The following is a 22,940-nucleotide window of genomic DNA, read 5'->3' on the forward strand; positions in this document are numbered from 1 at the left end:
TGACGTGACTATAATCATGTTACGTCGTGACATGCTTCACGGATATGCATTTTCCCATTTTACTCGTCACATTGTGACCTCCTTATGGTCACATCGTGACACCCGATTTTCCCCAAAAATCAAGTTTTTGATTCCTTAATGCCCAAAAACCAATAAATCATTTACTTCATTGTCTTTGTTTCAAGCCAAATTCGGAAAAAACCCCAAAATCGAAATTGAAGCATTTGGTTTCATTATCGTTGTTTCCACCTAAATCGAAAACATCCAAAATCTAGAAATATAAAAGCAACAAAATTATTATGGATGGAGAGAGTGAGAGGGAGAAAGAAAGGGGGAGAGAGAGAGAGAGAGAGAGGACGTACCAGTCATGTTTGTCCTAAGAGGCGGAAGCAATTTGAGATCGGTAAAGGAGGTTGAAAGGAACACCAACCAACATAGACAATACTCACACGCAAAGCACGATAAATGAGATGACATAAGGGGTGACCAATTTACCTTTTGTTTTGTCCAAAGTGACTATTTGTGTAACGTCCCATTTTTACAACCAAATTTTTTTCATTTTATTTAAGTATAGCTTCCCATTTATAAATCCATCTTGAAGAAAACTGTTTATTCTAAATACATTTATTGAAATCAAGGTAATATTAAAGCGCAAAATCTTCATTGTTGTTGATGAATGTATACAGTCATGCCTTCGCCTTCCCATGACGACCGATGATACCTGAAACAATAAATAATTGACTAAGCACAAAGCTTAGTGAGTTTCCCCCAAAATACATCATACGATTAACATACAAGCATACATCGGGCCCACTCAACCATCAGGCTGGATGTAACGACCCAATTTTTCACGTCCAAAAATTTCGTTTTTAAAACATTACTTAGAAAACATTAATAATTAAAACATTGTTTAATTAAACCATTTCTCATCGAAAACCAAATTTGACATCCACAACATTTAAACAACCAAAATATCAGAGTATCAATCCCAGAATAAACTCATAACTGCGGAAATAAGAGTGTGTGTGATATGCCGCTACCGCGCCGGTTCCTTCCCCCTAGCTGAAGAGGTACCTGAAACAACAAATGAAAAACGTAAGCACAAAGCTTAGTGAGTTCCCCCATCGTACCACATACCATACAAACACATTTCATACATACTGCCAGGCTATTCTGGGGTGCCTGACTACCCGGTACGGCCATTCTGGGGTGCCGACTACCCGTGCGGCCATTCTGGGGTGCCGTCTACCCGTGTCAAGCTATTCTGGGGTGCTGACTACCCGTCGGTCCTGACAACCGATCCTCGGGGACTATTTCACCCCTACTGCTACTTACACATATATCATAACATAACAAATTATCAGACATATCTGGGGTGTCTGAACTACCCTTCGGTCCTAACAACCGAACTCTACTTCTATCACATATAACACATCATGCTAGCATATAACATATAGTGTAGTAGCAAACCTAGATGATATCACAAAGACATTCATCTAACATACAACTCCTACTGGTGGGCCGGCATTGTGGCCGTAGACCCACCGCTACTGGAAGGTAACTCACCTCAAAGTAGCTGCTGATCTGATCGGGAACTGACTGTCTACTGCTGCTGCTGCTGCTGCTCCGGACGTCCTTCGGCTATAAATCCCACAAAACGATCAGTCAAACACTGCTAGATGTACTTAGGGTAAAATGACCCTTTTACCCTTGACCAAGTCGAAATCCAAGTCAAAGTCAACTTCCAGTTGACTGGACTCGCCGAGTCTGCGAGCAACTCGCCGAGTCCTTCCCTTACTAATCAAGTCTTATTCTCCAAGTCCCTCTCCCCACTCACTGAGTCACCCTTGACTCACCACTCAGGACTATGGGGCCGACTCGAGTCCCGACTCGCCGAGTCCGCGAGCAACTCGTCGAGTTCCTCAAGCGGATCCCCTACTCGCTTCCAATCCACCCCAGAACACCCCAAACGAGGGTTTGGGGTTTTGGGGCTACATTACACGGTCAATTCCGCGTGCAGGTACGAAGGGTTGAACCTTCAATGCTAAAACCCTTCTTGCTCTGTGAAAGTTCATATGACTCGCCGAGTTTGAAGAACAACTCGACGAACTCCAGGCAATCTTCATAGGACTCGCCGAGTTGTTCATCCAACTCGCCGAGTCTAGGACTATCTTCATAGAACTCGCCGAGTCCCTCGACCCATTTCCCGAGTAGGCCAGATCTGAGACATGCAACGCTTCAAAACCACAGATCTATGGTCCTAGGGCATGTTTACCACGTAAAGTTGCAAACTTTACGTGCATGCATTGTCCTATGAGCTCAAACATGCAATTCCAAGCTCTTTAAGAGGTCCTACACTCAATAGGGACCTCAATCACCTCAACCACAAAGACTTTATGCTACTAGGATGTCCAAAAGGTCCAAATCCGCAGTCCTTGCAGAACATTAATCATAAACACATAGAGATTTAGGTTCTTAGGGCTTAAAACCACTTTTTAGGGACAAAAAGGGGATTTAATGAACTAAAGATCAAGGTAGGAACTTTTCTACCTGAATAGAAGCCCTTCACAAAGTAGATTTCAGATCTTATTCCCTTCTTGCACTCTTCAACCTTCTCCTTCTTCTCCCAAGCTCCAAACCACCTTCACAAAGCTAAAAAAATCACCCACAAGGACACAAAAGGGGCTAGGGTTTCGTTCTACAGATCTCTGGGTGTGCTAGGGGAAATGGAGGCTGGGTTAGATCGTTTAAATAGGGTGCAAACACTCGGGTTAGGGTTTTAGTCCAGACAGGGTCTACTCGCCGAGTCCCACGAGCCTACTCGCCGAGTAAACAGAGTAGATCCCGCGTCTAGTCCCGCTTCTACTCGGCGAGTTAGTCCTTCAACTCGCTGAGTCCAAGGTTAAAATGCAATATATAAGGAGGGTTAATAACCAAGAATACATACCAGGAACCAGGTGCTACACTGGAATACCCAGGGTTTGTTGCCCTACCTCCTTAAACCAACCGCTCTTCCTGAGCCTCCATGCCTACGTCTTACAGCCGGCCCGCATCGGGTATCTTGGCCTACAGTACAAAGAAAGACCGCCTCAACGCACTACTACCATATGTCGACATATAAACAAACAGGATCAAGTAGGCACATAATACAAGCAAACAACAATCATATAACTCACTATCGCCTACTAGTCCTCACACCGCACACTCTTCCGCTACCACTTATCCTCCATCCGAACAGATGATCCTATTCTAGAGCCGCAACCAAACACGGAACATACAATAACGCCTAGATCAAGAGTTTTCAGGCTATTCTACATGACCACATACAGTCCCCAGGGCACTCTACTAGATGATAACCAACAAGTACATGTAAACATACAGATCTACAGATCACCACCGCATAACAACATCATATATACCAGGATACAGATCTAAAAAATCACTACAACATAACAACATCCTATATACCAGGATACAGATCTAACAGATCACTACAACATAACAACATACTAAATACCAACAATCCAGGGAATGCATAACCATATATACTCAAAGGTGAGATAGACGCCCAGATAGGTGATCCTACTCTGGAACTATAACCAAACAAGGAACATGTAAAAGAGCCTAGATCAATAGTCCCCAATCTATCCTACATGACTATATACAATCCCTATGGCATCCTTATACTAAAGATAACCAAAACTAGTGGACCAACATTGGTGCCTTCGACCCATAGGTACAGTGAGGCGAAACTTGTTGGAATAGTGTCTAAGGCTGCAACTATATTAGGCAAGTATTTGACCCGATTGTGCATGGTCCTTTTGGGTTACCTTCACCATAGCAACTTGATAGGATGATTTATTATGAGAGAATAGATATTATTAATATATTATGAGAATAATATAAGGAATAATAATATTGTTATTTGATTAATATAAGTCATAGATTAATTAGTATTAATTTGGTGACTTAAAGAGATTAATTAAATAAGAGGGTATAAACTGTCAATTGTTTGATAGTTGCACTTTGGGTTGTAAATCCTTAAGGGATAAGGGTTGGACGATTTCTAGGGTTTGGGATAAGCCACAATTCGTCCAAGGCATTATCATGGAAAGGATTTGGATTGCTTTAAGGAAAGATTATCCAACTAGGGTTTAAGGGTGAAACCCTAGGAGCCTTACAAGTATAAATAGACCCCTAGGGCAAGGGAAATCGGCATCTCTTCTAAAGAAAGGAAACCCTGGCCGAATTTCTTCCCTAACCTCTCTCTCAAATCATCCTCCTTGCTAGTTGGTGTTTGTAAGCCATTAGAGGAGTGACAATTGTGACTCTAGAGCTCCAAGACAACAAGATCAAACAAGAGATTCAAAGGTAAACTTCTAGATATGATTTTGTATTGTTCTTATACCTAATTAGTCATTAGAAGTCTTGGATTCAAAGCATGTTTAATTAGAGAAACCTAGATCCAAGTAGTAGGGTTTGCATGTGCACATAGGAATGTTCATATGGCCAAAACTCATCAGTGGTATCAGAGCCTAGATTGGTTTCTATTAAATTGTTGCTTGTTTGTTTGAATCTTGCTTGCAAAATTCGAAATTTGTGTTTTTGAGTCATGGAATCGGCGAGTCCCATAGTGGACTCGGCGAGTCCCATAGTGGACTCGGCGAGTTGGCCTGACTCGGCGAGTCCCATGGTGCACTCGGCGAGTCCGAGCGTCAGGAAGGGTAAGATTCGGGATTCTTTGATATTTATCTTATGGAAACTTGCCTTTATCATATTAGATCAACCATAATCCGATTTTTTGATATATATGACTATAATCTTGATCTAATTAAAGATATTTATCAATTACTAAAATTTATAATTTCCTTATGTGATAATTAATTAATTATTTTGGTTAAATTGGTAAATTGTTTTGCAAGAAATCATTAAATAAATCAAATATGGATAGTTATGGAATTAATTGTTAATTAAGATTATTTGTTATTTGATCCTCCATTTTTTAAATGTTTAAAACTTGCCCTCAAGTTTTGAAATTTATGTTTTGTGATTAAAAGTTTTAATTTAGACAATTTAAATTTCAAACCCTAGAATTTTACAAGTTTAAAATACAACCCTATACTAATATAATATTACAAGATTTATATATATATATATATATATATATATATATATATATATATATATATGTGTGTGTGTGTGTGTGTGTGTGTGTATGTGTGTATGTATAACTAAAATGCTAGTATTACCGTTAGTAGACCTCATTCACGAAGCCGATCTATAAGGTGGGTATAAGGTTGCGGCCTATAAAATGGCGCTTAATGGGTGTACACTCACACCCACCGTTTGCTTGATAAGTGGAGGGTCGTTAGCCGAACGGGTAGGATAGGGCAACCTCATCCTCACATTAAAAGTATAATATGAAATACAAAGTAACTACATGTTTTTTTTTAAATTTCCCAATCTTAGTTACTTTAGGAAAAGTGAATTGATGCAATCCCATGAAATTACACTTTGCACCCTTGCTAAGAAGTTAGTGGAGCGTGTGTGGTTTACCGGCACACTAATTGGTTCTAAGCAAAGGTGGCAAAGGGTGATTCATTGTTTATCATAGTTCGATGGAGCGTGTGTGGTTTACCGGCAAATCGAATAGGTGATCGTTACAATGAAGGCACCATGTGAATTTGCATGGTAATTCACACCCGCTTTGTGATCCTCGGTATCCTAGTCACAAACAAGAGGGCCATATCGAGATTTAAACATGCCATTGAAAAGTTTCAATGAATCTCATCTAAACCTAGGAATTCTCGAATACATTTAGAACTTAAAGTTATGTTTTGTGGTGGAGAATTAGTGAATCGTCATTCACTTACCTTCAAATTGTTTGCATGTTAGATTACGGCATCCCTTTTCTAATATGTAAATATTGTTGTTGGATCCTAGCCCTAATTTTTCTTATTGGGTGATAATTATGGATTCATATTCTAATCTATCTTTGTCCTTTCTATTTGTAGATGTCAAACGCAAACAACGCTGCTGCTAGTTCATTCACATTGATGAGCCTTTGTCAAAAGGTCACTTTCGATGGGACAAACTTTAGCGAATGGATAAGATACATTCGCACTATTGGTCGCTATGAGGATAAAGAGTATGTCCTCGATGAGAAGCTTGAAAAGATCAACGCTGAAATTGCTACTCCGGCTGAAATGACCGCTTTTGAAACTCACGAGCGTGATGCAATGAAGGTTCATTGCATCATGATAGCCACTATGAACTCTGAATTCCAAAAGTCCTATGAGGACATGTACCTGTACGAGATGCACCAAGACTTATTGGAGAGATACCACCAAAATGCGAGACAAGAGCGTTATGAGATTTTCACTAACATGATTTCTGCTAAGATAGGTCATGGAGAGTTTCTTACCGTGCACCTGCAAAAGATGCAAAGGTATGTCGACCGTCTTCGCAAGTTGAATGTTGACTTTGGGGAAGACTTGGCGATCGACATGGTGCTTCACTCTTTGCCTCCAAGCTACAATCAATTTAGGATGACCTACCACATGAACAAAGAGGAGGTCACCCTAAGAAAACTCCATGGTCTCTTAAGGGTCGCTAAGAGCAACTTCAAGGATAAGTCTGTTGCACCAACTCCCAATCCACCCACTGCTCTTGTTTTGGCTATTGGACAAGGAAAGGGAAAGAAGAGGAAGGCTTCGTCTAAGAACTATCGCAAGGTTAAAGCCCGAGATGGTGCCTCTTCTAGTGGGACCAAAGTTGATCCTGCTAAGCCCTGCCCTAACCTAAAGGAGGCAGAGTGCCACCACTGCCACAAGATAGGACATTGGAAGAGAAGCTGCCCAGAGTACCTGCAAGCCATCAAGGAAGGAAAGATCAAGCCGTCTTTCGCAGGTATATACACAATTAAATCTAACGATTCATCTCATGCTATTTCTTGGGTTCTTGATACCGGTTGTGGTTACCACATTTGTTTTAATATGCAGGGACTAAGAAAAAATAGGGATGTGGAGCATGGAAGGATTAATCTAATCATGGGGAACAGAAGATCATCGCCTGTGACCAAGATTGGAGTGTATTCTTTAGTGCTTAGAAATGGTTTAAGTTTAGATTTGAATAATTGTTGCTATTCGCCAGAAATGGCTAGAAACATCATTTCATTTCATGGTTTGTTTAGACAAGGTTTTAGATTTTCTTTTAATAATGAGAATGATTCTATTTTGGTTTATCTAAATGGTGTTTTTTATTTTGAAGCAATACCGTGTAATGGAATTTATGAAACTGTTATGATTGTTGATAACTTAGGAAATGAGGTTTTGAACATAGATTCTTCCAATAGTATGGATAAAACATCCTTATGGCATTGTCGTCTTGGACATGTCAACAAGAAACGCATAGCCCAACTCCAAAAGGATGGAGTATTGGAGTCATTCGACCTTAGGGAAGATGACACATGCGAGTCTTGTTTGCTTGGAAAGATGACTAAGTCACCCTTCGCTGGTTCTTGCGAAAGGGGTGAGGGTCTATTGGACCTAATACATACCAATGTATGTGGACCGTTTAGATCAACCATGAAGGATGGGAACCGCTTCTACGTGACTTTTACCGATGACTATAGTAGATATGGGTATATCTATTTAATCAAGCAAAAGTCAGAAACTTTTGAAAAGTTCAAAGAGTTCAAGAATGAAGTGGAGAATCAATTGGGCAGGAAAATCAAGATACTTCGATCCGATCGAGGAGGAGAGTACCTAAGTCTTGAATTCCACGATTATCTCAAGGAGTGTGGAATAGTTTCACAATTGACGCCTCCTAGGACACCGCAGTTGAATGGTGTGGTAGAAAGGCGTAATCGAACCTTATTGGATATGGTTCACTCTATGATGAGTCGTGCTTCACTATCAATCTCTTTTTGGGGGTATGACTTAGAGACTGCCACCCATATCCTTAACCGAGTCCCTACTAAGAAGGTTGCCAAAACACCTCATGAGATGTGGACAGGGAAAGCTCCCTCGTTAGCACATATCAAGGTTTGGGGTTGCGAGGCTTTCGTAAGACGAGATACTCACGACAAGCTTGAACCTCGTAGTGAGCGATGTATTTTCATCGGCTACCCGCAGAAATACTTTGGATATCTCTTCTATAGACCGAAGGACAATGTTGTCTTTGTTGCGAGGAGAGGAGTTTTCCGAGAGCGAGAACTCATAGGCCAAGGATACAGTGGGAGGGAAATCGAGCTTGAAGAGATTCAAGAGTCGATAGATGAAGGAACCTATACCGTTGGCACTCAACCCGAGGAGGAAACTTCGGTTGAACCGATTGACGAGTCTTTACCTCTTAGACGTTCCGAAGGAGTTAGAGTTCAACCCCAGTTTTATGGATTTCATATTACTACCAAAGGGGACGCGTATATTAGTGATGGTACACTAATAAACCTTGATGAACCTAATAGCTATAAGGAATCCATGGCAGGCCCGAAGTCTGTGAAATGGAAAGAGGCATTGGATAGCGAGATCCAATCCATGTATGATAACCAAGTTTGGAATTTGGTTGATAATGTGACCGGACTTAAGACCATTGGGTGCAAATGGATCTTCAAGAAGAAGACTGACGTGGATGGAAACATACACACATATAAAGCGCGATTGGTCGCGAAGGGCTTTACCCGGAGTTGATTATGATGAGACCTTCTCACCAGTTGCGAAGATAAAATCTATTAGAGTGATGCTAGCGATTGACGCATTTCATGATTATGAGATTTGGCAAATGGATGTCAAGATCGCTTTCCTTAACGGGAAGTTGGCTGAGGATGTTTACATGGATCAGCCAGAGGGGTTTGTGGATCCGGAGCATCCGAATAGAGTGTGTAAGCTTGAGAAGTCCATTTATGGACTTAAGCAAGCGTCTCGTAGATGGAATCTTTGCTTCGATGAGAAAGTCAAAGAGTTTGGATTCGTACGAAGCGAAGATGAATCGTGTGTATATGTCAAAGCCAGTGGGAGTATAGTAAGCTTTCTCGTTTTGTATGTCGACGACATACTACTCATAGGAAATGACGTCCCGACTCTGCAGGAAGTTAAGTCCTGGCTCGGGAAGTGCTTCGCTATGAAGGACCTCAGAGAGGCTTCCTATATTTTGGGAATACGGATAGTAAGAGAGAGAAGTAAGAGACTAATAGGACTTAGTCAGAACACTTACTTAGAGAAGGTACTAAAACGTTTTAGTATGGAAAACTCGAATAAGGGAGAATTACAGATACAAAGTAATGCCAAGTTGAGTAAGACTCAAAGTCCGAGTACCGAAACTGAGATAGCTTAAATGAGCCGAGTTCCATACGCTTCCGCCGTTCGCTCAATCATGTACGCTATGACTTGTACTCGCCCAGATGTAGCCTTTGCTTTGAGCATGGTTAGTAGATATTAAGGGAATCCTGGCAGAGCTCATTGGGTTGCGGTTAAGAATATCCTTAAGTACCTTCGGAGGATGAAGGAATGGTTTTTAGTCCTCGGAGGGAATGATGACTTGAAGGTGCGAGGGTATAGTGACGCCAACTTTCAAACCGATAGGGACAACTACCGTTCGCAGTCGGGCTGGGTCTTTACCCTGAATGAAGGAGCAGTGACTTGGAAAAGTTCCAAGAAGGAAACCGTAGCTGATTCAACGTGCGAATCAGAGTACATTGCAGCGAGCGAAGCGTCGAAGGAGGCAATATGGTCGAAGAACTTCATTGGTGACCTTGGAGTTGTACCTGCCATAAAGGAGCCCATGGAGATTTTCTGTGATAATGAAGGAGCGGTTGCCTTGACCAAGGAACCAAGGGATCATGGTAGATCTCGACACATCGACAGAAAATATCACTTTATTAGACATCGTGTAGAAGAAGGACAACTCGTAGTGAAGAGGATATCATCAGAAGATAACCCAGCAGATCCGCTTACGAAGGGATTGAGTAGGGTTAAGCACTTGCAGCATGCTAGGAGTATTGGGCTGAAGGATGATATTAGCATAGATTAGATAGTATTAGAAACGTGTAATAGATAAATGTAATTAACATTTGATGATTAAATAAATGAGTTTTATTTATGAGTAATGTTACTGTCTTATGTTAATTGTTTAACTATTGTTTCATTTTGCATGTTTTGACTTCCAGAATAATTGAGTTTATTAAGAATAATCGAATTATTCAAATTGTCCACAATTGTTCATATGTTGGAAGTAGATATGAATGAAGATTGTCATGAATTGGTGTGTAGATTGTCTAAATGATTTTAGACATAGCAAAAGATTGTTGCGACGTTCATGAGTGCTTAGGAATTGGTTTTAAGCATTAGAAACAAACCCGTGCTTGCTGGAATCACCTTATGGAATATGATATAAAAGGGTGATCGCAAGACGATAATATCATATAGTCTTAAAACCTAGATATATGGTTTGTTATTTGTTAATTGATTGTACATTGATAATGCGAAAACGCATTGGTAACTCGATGTTATAAAACGCATTGTTGTGTATAGTTGATTAATGAATAAGTAAATGCATATAAGTCGAAGTTTATCTGTAACTTTTATCCTAAGAGGGTAAAAGCGATATCTCGGCCGCTCGATGATTTGATTTGACTTATGTGCCGGGCCCGGTCAGAACTGAATTGATGTGTTCGATTAAGTTCTATGTTGAATAAATCGGAGATCGAGAAACCAAAATGCTAGACTAATTATTCCATAGAATTGTCAGCATGATATCTAACAGAGGACTGTGCGATCCCTTATCTAAAGGACAAGATTGATTAGATCAGAGTTGGACAACGTCTTTGAGAGCTACGATTGCGAATCAGATTGTACTTATGCATATAGTTACTAGACTTATCCAAGTGGGAGACTGTTGGAATAGTGTCTAAGGCTGTAACTATATTAGACAAGTATTTGACCCGATTGTGCATGGTCCTTTTGGGTTGCCTTCACCATAGCAACTTGATAGGATGATTTATTATGAGAGAATAAATATTATTAATAAGGAATAATAATATTGTTATTTGATTAATATAAGTCATAGATTAATTAGAATTAATTTGGTGACTTAAAGAGATTAATTAAATAAGAGGATATAAACCGTCAATTGTTTGATAGTTACACTTTGGGCTGTAAATCCTTCTTGGATAGGGTTGGACGAATTCTAGGGCTTGGGATAGCCTCAAATTCGTCCAAGGACTTATCATGGAAATGATTTGGATTGCTTTAAGGAAAGATGATCCAATTAGGGTTTAAGGGTGAAACCCCAGGAGCCTTACAAGTATAAATAGACCCCTAGGGCATGAGAAATCGGCACCTCTGCAAAAGAAAAGAAACCTTGGCCGATTTCTTCCCTAACCTTTCTCTCAAATCATCCTCTTTGCTAGTTGGTGTTTGTAAGCCATTAGAGGAGTGACAATTGTGACTCTAGAGCTCCAAGACAACAAGATCAAACAAGAGATTCAAAGGTAAAATTTTAGATCTGATTTTGTATTGTTCTTATACCTAATTAGTCATTAGAAGTCTTGGATTCAAAGCATGTTTAATTAGAGAAACCTAGATCCAAGCATTAGGGTTTGCATGTGCACATATGAATGTTCATATGGCCAAAACCCATCAAAGATTTCAAAGGAGGGTGTTGGAGAGGTGGGTCCTGAGAATGAAATGGGGTTGGGGAAGTTAAGGAGCTTAAATATGACTCAAACAACGAAAATAAGGTTTGGGCACTGATCGCGTACGCCCAACATACTTAATTACGCCCAACGTACTCCATTTACGTCCAACGTACTAGACTAAACCCAAAATCTTCCTAACTTCAAATAGTCATAACTTTTTCGTTTCAACTCTGATTTCGATGATCTTTAAATCCACATAAAGGTATTGAAAAGCTCTACAATATTATCTAAATACCTTGAATTAAAAACTTTTCGAACAAAAATCCATATTTCATGCAAGAAAACTAGAAAAATAATTATTAATAATAATATTATATATTTTAATAAAAACTAAATAACTTGTATAAACACTCATCAATATTTTTTCATAGGATACATAGTTAATATTAATTATAGTGCTCTATTCTTTATTCAAATCTTCTTATTTACCTATCAAATTTCTTAAATTTTATTTTAATAAAAACTATAAATTCCTTGTATATACAACTCATCAAATCTAATTTCTTTTCATAGGATCACATGGTTAATAATAATAATAATAATAATAATAATAATAATAATAATGTTTTATTGTTTATCATCACAAATTCAAACCATTTTGGGTAAAATTTGCGGGGTCCATGTGATATTCATGGGCGGTAGAAGCTGTGTAAAAAGAACGATTTTGAAAACCTCATAACGCAACGGCTAAAAAAGGCGAAGAACCCCCAAATTTCAAATCTCTAAATCCCTCCGTCAGAATCAACGTTTAGGGCTTTCTAGGTTAATCTCAGACCCCAAATTGAATTCAATCAATACCCATCCGAGTAATTCTACCATATCCTTACTCTTTGACAGGTTGCAGATGCAGAGGAGGTGAAACAAAATGGTAGCTGTTAAGGTACGACTGAAACCCTGATAATTTCTGCTCTCTTTGTCTTGTAGTTACCTGCACTGAGTAGATTGATGTTTCTGTTCTTTAAATCAAGGGTTTAAACACATTCAAGAGTAGGGTTTCTGGAGAACTCGAGACCAGGAAGAGTGGTACTTCAATTTCTCCTCACGCGACTTTTTTCTTTTCTACTTTATGCAATTTACGTTGTTCTTATTTTAGCTCTTCAATTGTTTCAGTAATAGGTGGAGTCAGAAGCTTCAAGGTGTATACAGAAAATGAAAAGGTTAAGGTTCATAGCCGGGATCATGTTGCTGCTGAAACTACGTAAGTCTTAATTCAATATTGCCTTTGCTTGTAGAGTTTTACGATTGATTGCCGATCTACTTTTTTTGGCTGTATTCTGTAGTTTGATCTCCAAGGAACTAGAATCATGTAGAGTTTTCTCTGAACAAATACATATTTCTAGGAACTAATGGGATCTTTTAACTGCATGCTATGTTGGGCCAAAATGTTGATGAGAAATGTGCTAGGTTAAGGAAGCTAATCCAACTGTCAAGACAATGTGATTGGTTTGTGTAGCTACAATTTAGAGTCAGAAAAGCTGCAGTTAGTTGATAAGATATCTAAGAGGAGGAGAGTGAATCCAAAACACTAAGTGACTGGAGGGACAAATGTCTAAATGTTGCCTATGATTGAGAGGAAAGAAGACTAGGCTCCTTAATCAAATCAAATGATCTAAAGAAGTAAACATGAGACCAAAAGGTTTTTTTTAAGAGGCTGATTAAAGACAATGTATGCAATACTTTGATTAGTTTTTCAACGAGGATAATGACTAATGAGGGGAGTATTGGAGAACTTGTTGACCGTTTGAAAAGATAAAATGGGAAAACGGACCAAAGCTGTAGAAAATTTAGGATATGTTTTGATTAAGTGTTGTTTGGATAAATAATGTTTTAAAAATTATTCGAGAAATGACAGAATACTTGGGGAAATGGAAGAAAAAACGAAGGAGATCAAAATTTGTGATAATTTAGGACTTAATGGGGAAAACTTCCTTTCACCAATTTTCTCTATTAAGCTTATTCTTTCTGCATTTATTCAGAAAGAAACACCCATACATAGCTTACCAGATTAAGACGTGTAACCATTAAGTGAAAAAAAGAATGTGCTAGTGGGAACTTGTTTCTTCTTAAATATATTATAGCCATTTTGATTCTCTTATAGTGGTTTCTGATATCCAACCTTGTTCTTTTTTAGAAGGAAGTCTATGCCAGTCAAAGCCGAAACGAGTCAAATTCAAGCCACTTGTCTAAAGGTTAACACCACATGAAGGGTTTATCTTAAATTCTTAATGCAAAAAGCATACATTATTTGGAAAATGCTAATCCTATGTTTTTATGTAATAATCATGAAGGGCGCTCTTAACAAATTGGACAAGATTCATGGAAAAAACATTAACTCTAGTAAGCATTATGCAACTTAACTTTGAGTAAAACAAGTTTTCTTGTTTGTACAACTTTTTAACAAATTTATGCTTCATATCACAGCTCAAGGTAAAGTAGCAAGAAAAGTGCTGGGAGATATCAGCAATTCTCAGGGTAATCTTCAAAAGAATGAAGCTTTTAATGGCTCCAAATCTGGGTGAGTGGCATTGGTCTTAAGTTCTTCAGTTTTCTTTGTTTTCAACTAACTATAACAAATTCACTTTGTCTGAAACATTGCAGAAAAGTTAAAATGGAAAAGGTGGCATATTTACAACGGTATGCACACCAACATTGCTATTATTATTATTTTACCCTTTTTGTTACTCTAGTCTCCTCTAATGCACTATTTAATCTGGTCATAAGCATCTATTTGTGTTTATCTTACTGTATGATGTGAATTTGTAGGGCTTCAATTGCTACAAAATCAAGGAATGCGAGTTCTTTATCAGGCAAACTTTCAATGGTATTCATTTAGTGGTTATGTTTAGATGTATATCTTTGTTTGTTTTTCTTTTTAATATCAATTAACAAATCTGATTTCTTATAGGGAACACGTGTTGGAAGCCAGAGTGAAGCTGTTGAAGGTCGTGTTACACAGGGTAGAGGTAACATTTTGTATATAAGTTCATATTTGATCTTATTTTTGATTAGTGTCTTAGGTTTTATTTTGTACCTAAAACATAGTTGGCACCAAGGATTCAAAGGTCTTTGATGTTAATACAAGAACAAGGCTACAAAGTAAAGAAGCTGTTGGTTATGTTACAAGGTAATTGTAGTCAAAATCAGTATGAGGGCATTTACGTCTTTTGCACCTGTTTTGTCCTGTCTTGTCATATCCTATTGTGATTGTTAGTAATCATTACTTTTAATTTATTCAGGGAATCTACTAGGAACTATCGCCCACCACAAAGGTTTCTATTCTAATGGTGTCTTTTTGTTCTTTTACATTAATACCCCAAAATTCCTTTGAATTAATGCTTTCAAATGTTTCTTTTGAAAGGAAATCTTTTCCAGTTCTAAAGCATGTTGAGAAGACAGATACATGTGACATCAAGAAAGTATGATGCTATTCTGGTCTAGTAATTTATATAGGTTGAAATTTTCTTGTGAATGCTTATTATCCTTTGTTTGTAGGGAAACTTGGGAAATAAAGCAAAGAACAAGGATAAATTTGGATTCTCTGGTGAGTTGACTTTTATTTCAAAGTCAATTACAAGTATATTAGCAACATACTTGCATTTTTTATTTAACACTAATGGCAATGTGTAACAAATAAAGTACATTATCCATATTGGTAGGGAAATGTAAGTGCGTTGTTATTAATAATTAGGAGTAAAAATTGTAAGTACGTTGCTATGAAGGGTAAAATCGTAAAAGATAAAGTACATTGCCGATATTGGTAGGTAGAGTAAAGTATGTTGCTATTCATTACAATTTACCCTCTTAACTCTTTTTTTTTTCCTGGAGTTTTCAGTTAAACCTAAAGTGGGGACAACAGTTGTACCACAAGTAAGCAATGGTAGGGACCACCGTTTGAAGAATAGAGTTAGTGATGGATCTATAAATATGTGAGTATCTTTTGTTTTTTTTTTTTTTTTAAATAAAAAAATCTATATATTTCATCTTAAATTATTATTTTATAGGGTGTCAGAAGATCGGTCAACAGGGAATACGAAGAGATTATCTAGGAGGTCAATGAAGGTATGTATGATAAATAATTAATCTTTTTTTTTTTTTTTTTTTTAAGATTTATACATAACACGTTATTATGTTATTTCAGCCAACAGTGAAAACTACAATTGGCATTCCTAAAGTATCAAGAAGAACCACTGTTTTTACCAAACCAACATCTTCAACTCTTGTTTTATTCAAGAAAAAGGAAGAAACATCCGCAACTTGTGTTTTATCAAAGAAAAATGAGGAAACATCAAATCCAACTGCTAATAATGGGAAATCTAGACGTCGAAAATCATACACATCTTTGCTAATCGAAGGATCAAAGGTTGACACAATTTTCTTGAAAATATATTTATTTTTGTAACATGAGTGACAAAAATACGTTGCCCTTGTAGATGCTAAAGGATCTTGCCAGTGTCACCAAGGAGGAGATTTTGCCAAGTATATATGATGATCACAATCAACTTGAAGTTTCTGAATATGTTGATGAGATTTATCAGCATTATTGGGTTACCGAAGTGAGTTTTACCATATCTTTTGAGGGCATTTTCGTCTTTTATACATACGAGAGTCAACGGTCACAGTCACAGTCATAGTAACAGACAGTGTTATGAATGCAGGCACATCATCAGTCACTGAAGAATTACATGGAGATCCAAACAGACATCACACCTCAAATGCGGGGGATTCTCATAAATTGGCTCATAGAAGTAAGTACATAATTTCCCTTATTTTTTTTGTACCTATTTCAAAGCACAAGTTACAACTAGGTTTTTTACAATTACAGGTACATTTGAAATTTGATTTGATGCAAGAGACACTTTATTTGATGGTGACACTGTTAGACTATTATTTGTCCGTTGTTAATATTAAGAAAAATGAAATGCAATTAGTTGGTCTCACATCACTCTTGTTAGCATCCAAATATGAAGATTTTTGGCATCCAAAGGTAAATAAATAAATGTTGCTATTGAGTTAATTAATTTACATATTTCTTGTTTTTATTTTATATTTATATTTATATTGTGTGTTTGCATCTTTTCTAGGTTATGGAATTAATTAGCATCTCAGCAGAGTTATACACGAGAGATCAAATGCTCAAAATGGTATACCTATTTTTTTTTAACCATATAGTTGTATTTTTTTAACCTATTTTTTTTTATTTATTTATCAGGAGACAACAATTTTACATAAGCTCAACTTTCGTCTTAATTTGCCTACACCGTATGTTTTCATGCTGAGATTTCTTAGAGCTGCTCATGGAAGCAAAGAGGTGGGTATTTCACAGTTTCTACATCCAAATAGTTTTAATATAGATTTAATTGAGAACCATTTTTTTTTTTCAGTTTGAAAACCTAGCATTCTTCCTGATCGAGCTATCTTTGGTGGAATATGATGCTTTACATTTCAAGCCATCATTGCTATGTGCATCAGCTATTTATGTTGCTAGATGTACTCTCCATTTGGCCCCACCATGGACCCCACTTCTATCCAAGCATTCTCACTATCAAGAACATCAAATTAGGTACAATTCTTTCATCAAATTAACTGATAGTAACCTTAACCCCTTTTTTTATCTGATAATAATAATAACACCACTATTTCATATTTATATAGAGATTGTGCGGAAATGATCTTGAGATTTCACCAAAGTGCAAGAAAAGCCGTGCTAAAAGTTACATTTGACAAATACATGAGCGATCATAACTACAAAGTTGCAAGTATCAGACCTCTCAACAGGCTTCCATCTTGATTTTAGAACCAATATCTAAGTTGGATCTCACATCAGAGACCATTGTTTTTTTTTTTACATATTATGGTCTGTAGTCATGTATCTTCTTCACAAAAAAAAAAAAGTGAACTTTTTTGAATGAATGTATTGTAGTTTAACTCATCCTGTAATAGAAGAATTGAATGCATTTTGCATACAAATTTTATATCGTAAATCAAATGATCCACAATCAACTCTATCTATTTGTGTAGTGTTGTTATATCGTATAATGTAGAGTATGTGTATACATAACAATAAATGAACACACCGACTATAAACAAGTGGCTACTAGCTGGTAATCTAGCAAACCGGAATAATCATAATCATAGGTATAGCTAGGATCCAATGTGTTCTTAACTGCACGATAGAAGTCTAGCCATGAAGAAGATGAATAGGTAGAATCTAGGGTAGTAGTAGCCCATGAGAATGTAGGGTTAGGTGTAGCAGGAGGACAAACAGAGACAAAATCAAGAACAGATGTAGCTGGTTTTAGCTGTTTAGGAAAATTGAAAGCCAGATTATCGACTTTATGCTCGTAGATTTTGCCATTTCGATCCAGTTTGTAACGGGAGGTACCTTGGAACTCGCCTTTAGCTTCCCATGGGACACGAGGGGTTCCTTTGAGGTTCCATCGGATCAGAATTAGGTTCTCCGATGGCTGCCAAACCCTAAAAATCTCCAAGGAGATGTCTTTGAATAGGATACGGCCGTGAAAACGTAATGCACGGAAGATGAGCTTGTAGTTTTCGATTCCGGTGAACTTGTTCAGAGGATCAACGAAGGTGATATCGTCTCTGTAAAATTCAAAAATCGACAACGATTGGAGCAAAAGTAAATTCGAAAGAAATCCAAGTCTGCAATGGAGGAGTAAATATTCGTACCTGTAGATTTCGTAATTGAGATCTGTAGAGAAGAGGAGAGGCAAGTCATGGCGGAGAGTTCGAACAGCTAAGCCGAGATTAACGTAGAAATCTTGTCGAGGATCGCTCGGGGGAGTAACCCTTACACGAACCGGCGGCGTTTCGACGGAGGATTGTACACTGACTCCGTTATGGTTGTGGTGAGTTGCGGAATGCGATGAAGATGAAGATGGAGGTTTCTGTGAGGATTGATGAAGATGGAGACGAGTGAAAGTTGGAGGAGATAGATTGGGGATTACTGTGAAAGCCATAGCTTTATGATCGCAGGAGAAGAAATTAGGTTAACCTAATCCAGTAAAACGAACATGGGGTTGCAGATTGTTGTTCAACAATGTGTTGTGTGTGTAATGTGTGTTGTGGGTGTGTGTTCATCATCTTCGTCACGTAAATGGAGACACGTGGGTGTGTCTGTCTGGTGGTTGTGAATAATTGTGATCGTTTCCGGGATTTTTCTGAATTTTGTTTTATGGGTCGAATCGAAACGGGTCGACTTGAATATGTTTTTCTAATGATTAATATGAAAAGTATAATAATAAATTTGATAATATTATAATGCCAACCTAGTTTTATTTAGGCTTTCAAGTTATGTTGCAAGGTATTGGATGCCACAATTTCTACAGAATTATTTCAAGCATGCAATTGCATGATTCAATTTGGATTTTGAATGTTATTATAGTATTAGTATATTATTTTTATATAAAATTTATCAAGTCAGTTTAGATTATACATAACTACTTATATAGTTAATGTCACAGCAAAGTACTTTATAATTATTATATCTTTAGTTATAGTCTTACAGATTACGTATTGATAATTTACCTAACAAGTGCTTATATTAATGTTAATATTGGTATACAAGCTAATTTGGATATGATATTTAACCTATATGTAAGCTAATATGACAAACAAAATAATTCTGTAATAGCTTTGATGGCATGACTTTTTAGTAATAAACTTTTATTTTACCAGTGTTTAATATTAGAAATAAAAAATAGCTCAATTAGACTTGTTTATTTATAATTGAGTTGAAGTATGCATAGTTAGTATTTGGTGCTATATGATTAATGAAATTTAAGAGTTAAACATCATTGTATACCGCATCATTTGAACGGCCCACATCAACTCATCCTAAGACTCACATGAAAAATGTATCACAAAATACTAACAATATTTTAAGTATATCAGGGTTTGAATCTTAAACATCCTATATTGAATTCCACTCAAGCACTAAGCTCACGAGAAATGATTGTAAAAGACTAACTAATTAGGTTAAAACAAACATAACAAATAGGTAATTTCATCTTACCTTACAATCATCAACTAGGTTGCACATTATATTAAAATATACATTATATTAAAATATATCAAATCAATTACACATAGATAACTTATATAATTAAATATAAAATAATATTGTATCAAATACAAGAAACATAAAGACAGTAAAATTGAAACTCTCACTATTTTACATGTAGTGATAGACTTCTATCAATTGTATCAAACATATTTTTATATATAAAAATGTAATTATAAAAAACAAAAGTTTTTCCTCTTTATGTTAGAGGTCTTCTATGGAAGCAGGTTATCTGCCTACATTTTACCATTCTTCCTTAGGGGAATTGAGTTTTTGTTATTGTTATTTTTGCAACTACAAGAACAAAAAAATATTCAAGCCTTTCCCTTATGTTCAGGTGCGTGAGTGAATTCAAAATCGATATGAACAAAAGCTCGTTCAACTTCCGCCAATTGCTCTAGTTTTTCTTGTAACATTTCACCAATATTATGTGCCTCGATGAGAATCATATCTTGTGGCAACACTATGTCTACCTCCACAAAGTAATAACCCCCGAATGTGTAGGCTCTAACTGTATCAATGTGTTTTATTTCTTCATGGTGGTTCCATACCAAATATATCAATTTTGATAAGAATTCTGGTGGAGCTGTTCTCCCAATTAATGACCGTACGTTCTCTATCACAGTCTTTGTCCATGTATTTATCGTGTACAATGCTATCTACAAGTTTAAAAAAAATTGTAATTAAAATTATATGTTTTGAATGTAGTTATATGGTTGATTTCTTTAATTTTGGTCCAAAAAAATTTTCTCTTACAATTGTGATCATTATCCGACTTAATGTTATGTGTTTTGTGTCCATGTTTCAAGTAAAATGAATCATCTACATTTAGGGACAAGAGACCAAAAACATTACAAAAACTTGTAGTAAAGATAAACTTTTTGAGACCAATATTGAAAAAACCAGCTATACTCAAGGACAAAAATGTAATTACTCTAAAATAGATGAGCAATGGCTGTGTACTCACAATTATAGCGCCAACAGGGTCAATCCACCAATAGTAACGTACGGCTAACACAGTTGCTGCTAATCCAATGGAATTAGTGATGACATCGAAGAAATGATCTTGAGCATATGCTCTCACTATTGCGTTTTCAAATCTTCGACAATACATCATCAGCATAAATTTCACGATTGTCACAGAAACCATGATTCCAATTACCCATTCTTCGTTATCATGGTTCTTGCTAGGGTGAGTCTGCAAACAATGCAATTTTGCCAATGAATCAATTTGGATCGATTAAAATTCTCAACAATACTCCAATAAAAGAAGAATTTAGGGCAAATACCTCGGCAATGATTTCTCTCGCAGATTCTAGAAGTATTTGGAAGCCAAGAGTTGCCATTACTGATGCGAAAACGATAATGCCCTGTGAGTCAAATTAATTTGCTGAGAACGTTTGTGTGTATTTAGATTTTGGATTGAAGGTAAGACGAGAGCTTACAACAGGTTGCATCCGATTCTTCCCAATTGGATACCGATAACGATTAGGGTTTCTCATGGCGTTTGATGTGAACCATAGAATAAATCCAGATAAGAGATCGAGAAACGAATCTAGAGTTGATGCGATAACAGCTAACGATCTGCTTTGAATGGAGGCGTAGAGTTTAGCAATGAAAAGAATCAAGTTAGCTACGTTGGATACATAGATCGCCATTCTCTCACTTTTAGCCAGATTCGTCATTTCATCCTGAAAACAAAACAGAGTGAAAATCGCGTAATGTTTCATATTTGGCGGGAAAAGAAGCTTCAGTACTATACTAACCTCGGTTAGGGCTCCGGGTAAAGAACCTGATTTTGTGATTGTTTCCATTTCATTGAATCCTTCACAGAGGCTTTCTTGCTTCTTGTAATATGCTTTTACTCTTCTCTTCCTTCCTGCGAGAATAAACAAATACATTATGATCTTCAATGAGTAAAATGCATCAAAAATCATACATCTTCAAAAATGTGTGCACTGATAATGAATTAAGAATTTAACATATAATAGCGTCGATGCAATTACTTAGAGTAGGGAGGAGCAGGCGGCTGAGAGTTGAAGATTGATTATCAGCAGCGGAAGTTTCCGGCAGCCGGAATTGATTGATGTCGAGTCTCCACGAACGAGAATCATTTGCATCAACGGCCGAAGGTGATCGGTGCTCTGTGAAATTCATCTTCCAATCGCTAGTCTGATCGGAATTCTCCTCCATCGATCGATCAGACAAAATCAGAATCAAAATCTCGACCTATAAAGCTGTAGCTAAAAGCTAGGTACTGGTATATATATTCTGAATTGATGAGATGCTGTTGGGATATGCGCGTATAAATACAAATTGAGAAACCACAACGGCATGCAGCATCAACAAAAAACAAGAAAAACAAGATATGGCGATTTAATTTAGGACTTTCAGAGACATTGATACTCCATTGACATTGAAGAAGCTCGATTGAAGGTATATATATATAACAATACAAGAGAACAAGGCCAGTCTAGGGAATAGTGAGTTTAGACGTCACCGAAGCCTCTTTTAATTTTAATTGTTTTTTGTTTGGAGTGAAGTGATTAATGGCAAGTTTCGGGTGTGTGCTCGTTCAAATAAAAAAGAGAATCTAAAAAAAAAAGTCAACATCCAAGTTATTAGTTTATAAATAGTTTTTTTACAAAGTGTTTTGATGTCTTATTATTGATCCAAAAGGTTTAACACTTTAACTAATAGTTTTTGATGTCATATAATTGTCACATTATCAATCTAAAAGGCTTAACTAATACATATAATTATATAATGAGCTTTTTCGTTTACTTTTTTATATGAATACTTAAATATGTTTATAACTTAACTGTATATTAATATTCTAAAATTTCTTTTGTACAAATTGGCGGCTTATAATTAGTTGAATATATATGAGACCCATCATTTTAATTGAAAAACTTTTATAGAAGAATTTGTTAATTAACAAGCTTCTTTAAAAAGATTTTAGTAAAAAAAAAGTCTCAACATAAGGGGGAATTTTGTTCATAGTGAAAAAGCTTTGAAAAAACTTCTATTATAGATGCTCTAAGAAGTTTGTGAGAACTTAAGTTGATTTTTTTGAACTGTTTATATCATGTAGGTGCTAACATATAAAAAATAAAGATAATATTTACAATAAATGAGTAAATAAAGCTACGATTTGAAGGCAAC

At 36.7% G+C, this 22,940-nt stretch overlaps 3 protein-coding genes across 5 annotated transcripts; 1 reads left to right on the forward strand and 2 right to left on the reverse strand.

Annotated features, from left to right (window-relative positions):
- The first annotated feature begins 12,333 nt into the window (after window positions 1–12,333).
- On the forward strand, window positions 12,334–17,700 carry CYCB3;1 (cyclin b3;1). Of its 2 annotated transcripts, XM_079009152.1 has the most exons (24): window positions 12,334–12,457; window positions 12,533–12,575; window positions 12,664–12,718; window positions 12,806–12,893; window positions 13,827–13,884; window positions 13,984–14,032; window positions 14,117–14,210; window positions 14,294–14,329; window positions 14,459–14,516; window positions 14,601–14,658; window positions 14,738–14,819; window positions 14,932–14,964; window positions 15,054–15,111; window positions 15,188–15,236; window positions 15,528–15,621; window positions 15,697–15,754; window positions 15,834–16,055; window positions 16,126–16,248; window positions 16,351–16,440; window positions 16,518–16,679; window positions 16,777–16,836; window positions 16,905–17,003; window positions 17,077–17,255; window positions 17,348–17,700. In XM_079009152.1, the coding sequence occupies exons 2-24, from the start codon at window positions 12,561–12,563 to the stop codon at window positions 17,481–17,483; spliced, it is 1,956 nt and encodes a 651-aa protein (XP_078865278.1). In that variant the 5' UTR covers window positions 12,334–12,457; window positions 12,533–12,560; the 3' UTR covers window positions 17,484–17,700. The 2 variants fall into 2 exon arrangements, with proteins under 2 accessions (XP_078865278.1, XP_078865279.1); XM_079009153.1 differs by having other exon boundaries at window positions 12,357–12,575; window positions 13,830–13,884.
- On the reverse strand, window positions 17,630–18,818 carry LOC145061620 (uncharacterized). The gene is made up of 2 exons (XM_079009154.1): window positions 18,383–18,818; window positions 17,630–18,295 (listed from the first exon to the last, which is right to left on the reverse strand). The coding sequence occupies exons 1-2, from the start codon at window positions 18,670–18,672 to the stop codon at window positions 17,773–17,775; spliced, it is 813 nt and encodes a 270-aa protein (XP_078865280.1). The 5' UTR covers window positions 18,673–18,818; the 3' UTR covers window positions 17,630–17,772.
- Window positions 18,819–19,844: 1,026 nt separating this feature from the next.
- LOC145062389 (metal tolerance protein 10-like) lies at window positions 19,845–22,229 on the reverse strand. 2 transcript variants are annotated; one of them, XM_079010004.1, is made up of 6 exons: window positions 21,782–22,227; window positions 21,542–21,654; window positions 21,221–21,466; window positions 21,065–21,145; window positions 20,743–20,973; window positions 19,845–20,434 (listed from the first exon to the last, which is right to left on the reverse strand). In XM_079010004.1, exons 1-6 carry the CDS (start codon window positions 21,966–21,968, stop codon window positions 20,090–20,092), a joined length of 1,203 nt encoding a protein of 400 aa, XP_078866130.1. In that variant the 5' UTR covers window positions 21,969–22,227; the 3' UTR covers window positions 19,845–20,089. The 2 variants fall into 2 exon arrangements, with proteins under 2 accessions (XP_078866130.1, XP_078866129.1); XM_079010003.1 differs by having other exon boundaries at window positions 21,221–21,654; window positions 21,782–22,229.
- Window positions 22,230–22,940: the final 711 nt, after the last annotated feature.

Source organism: Lactuca serriola, chromosome 7, assembly GCF_051521515.1.
Source record: "Lactuca serriola cultivar US96UC23 chromosome 7, Lser_US96UC23_V15, whole genome shotgun sequence".
NCBI classification, from domain to species: Eukaryota; Viridiplantae; Streptophyta; class Magnoliopsida; order Asterales; family Asteraceae; genus Lactuca; species Lactuca serriola.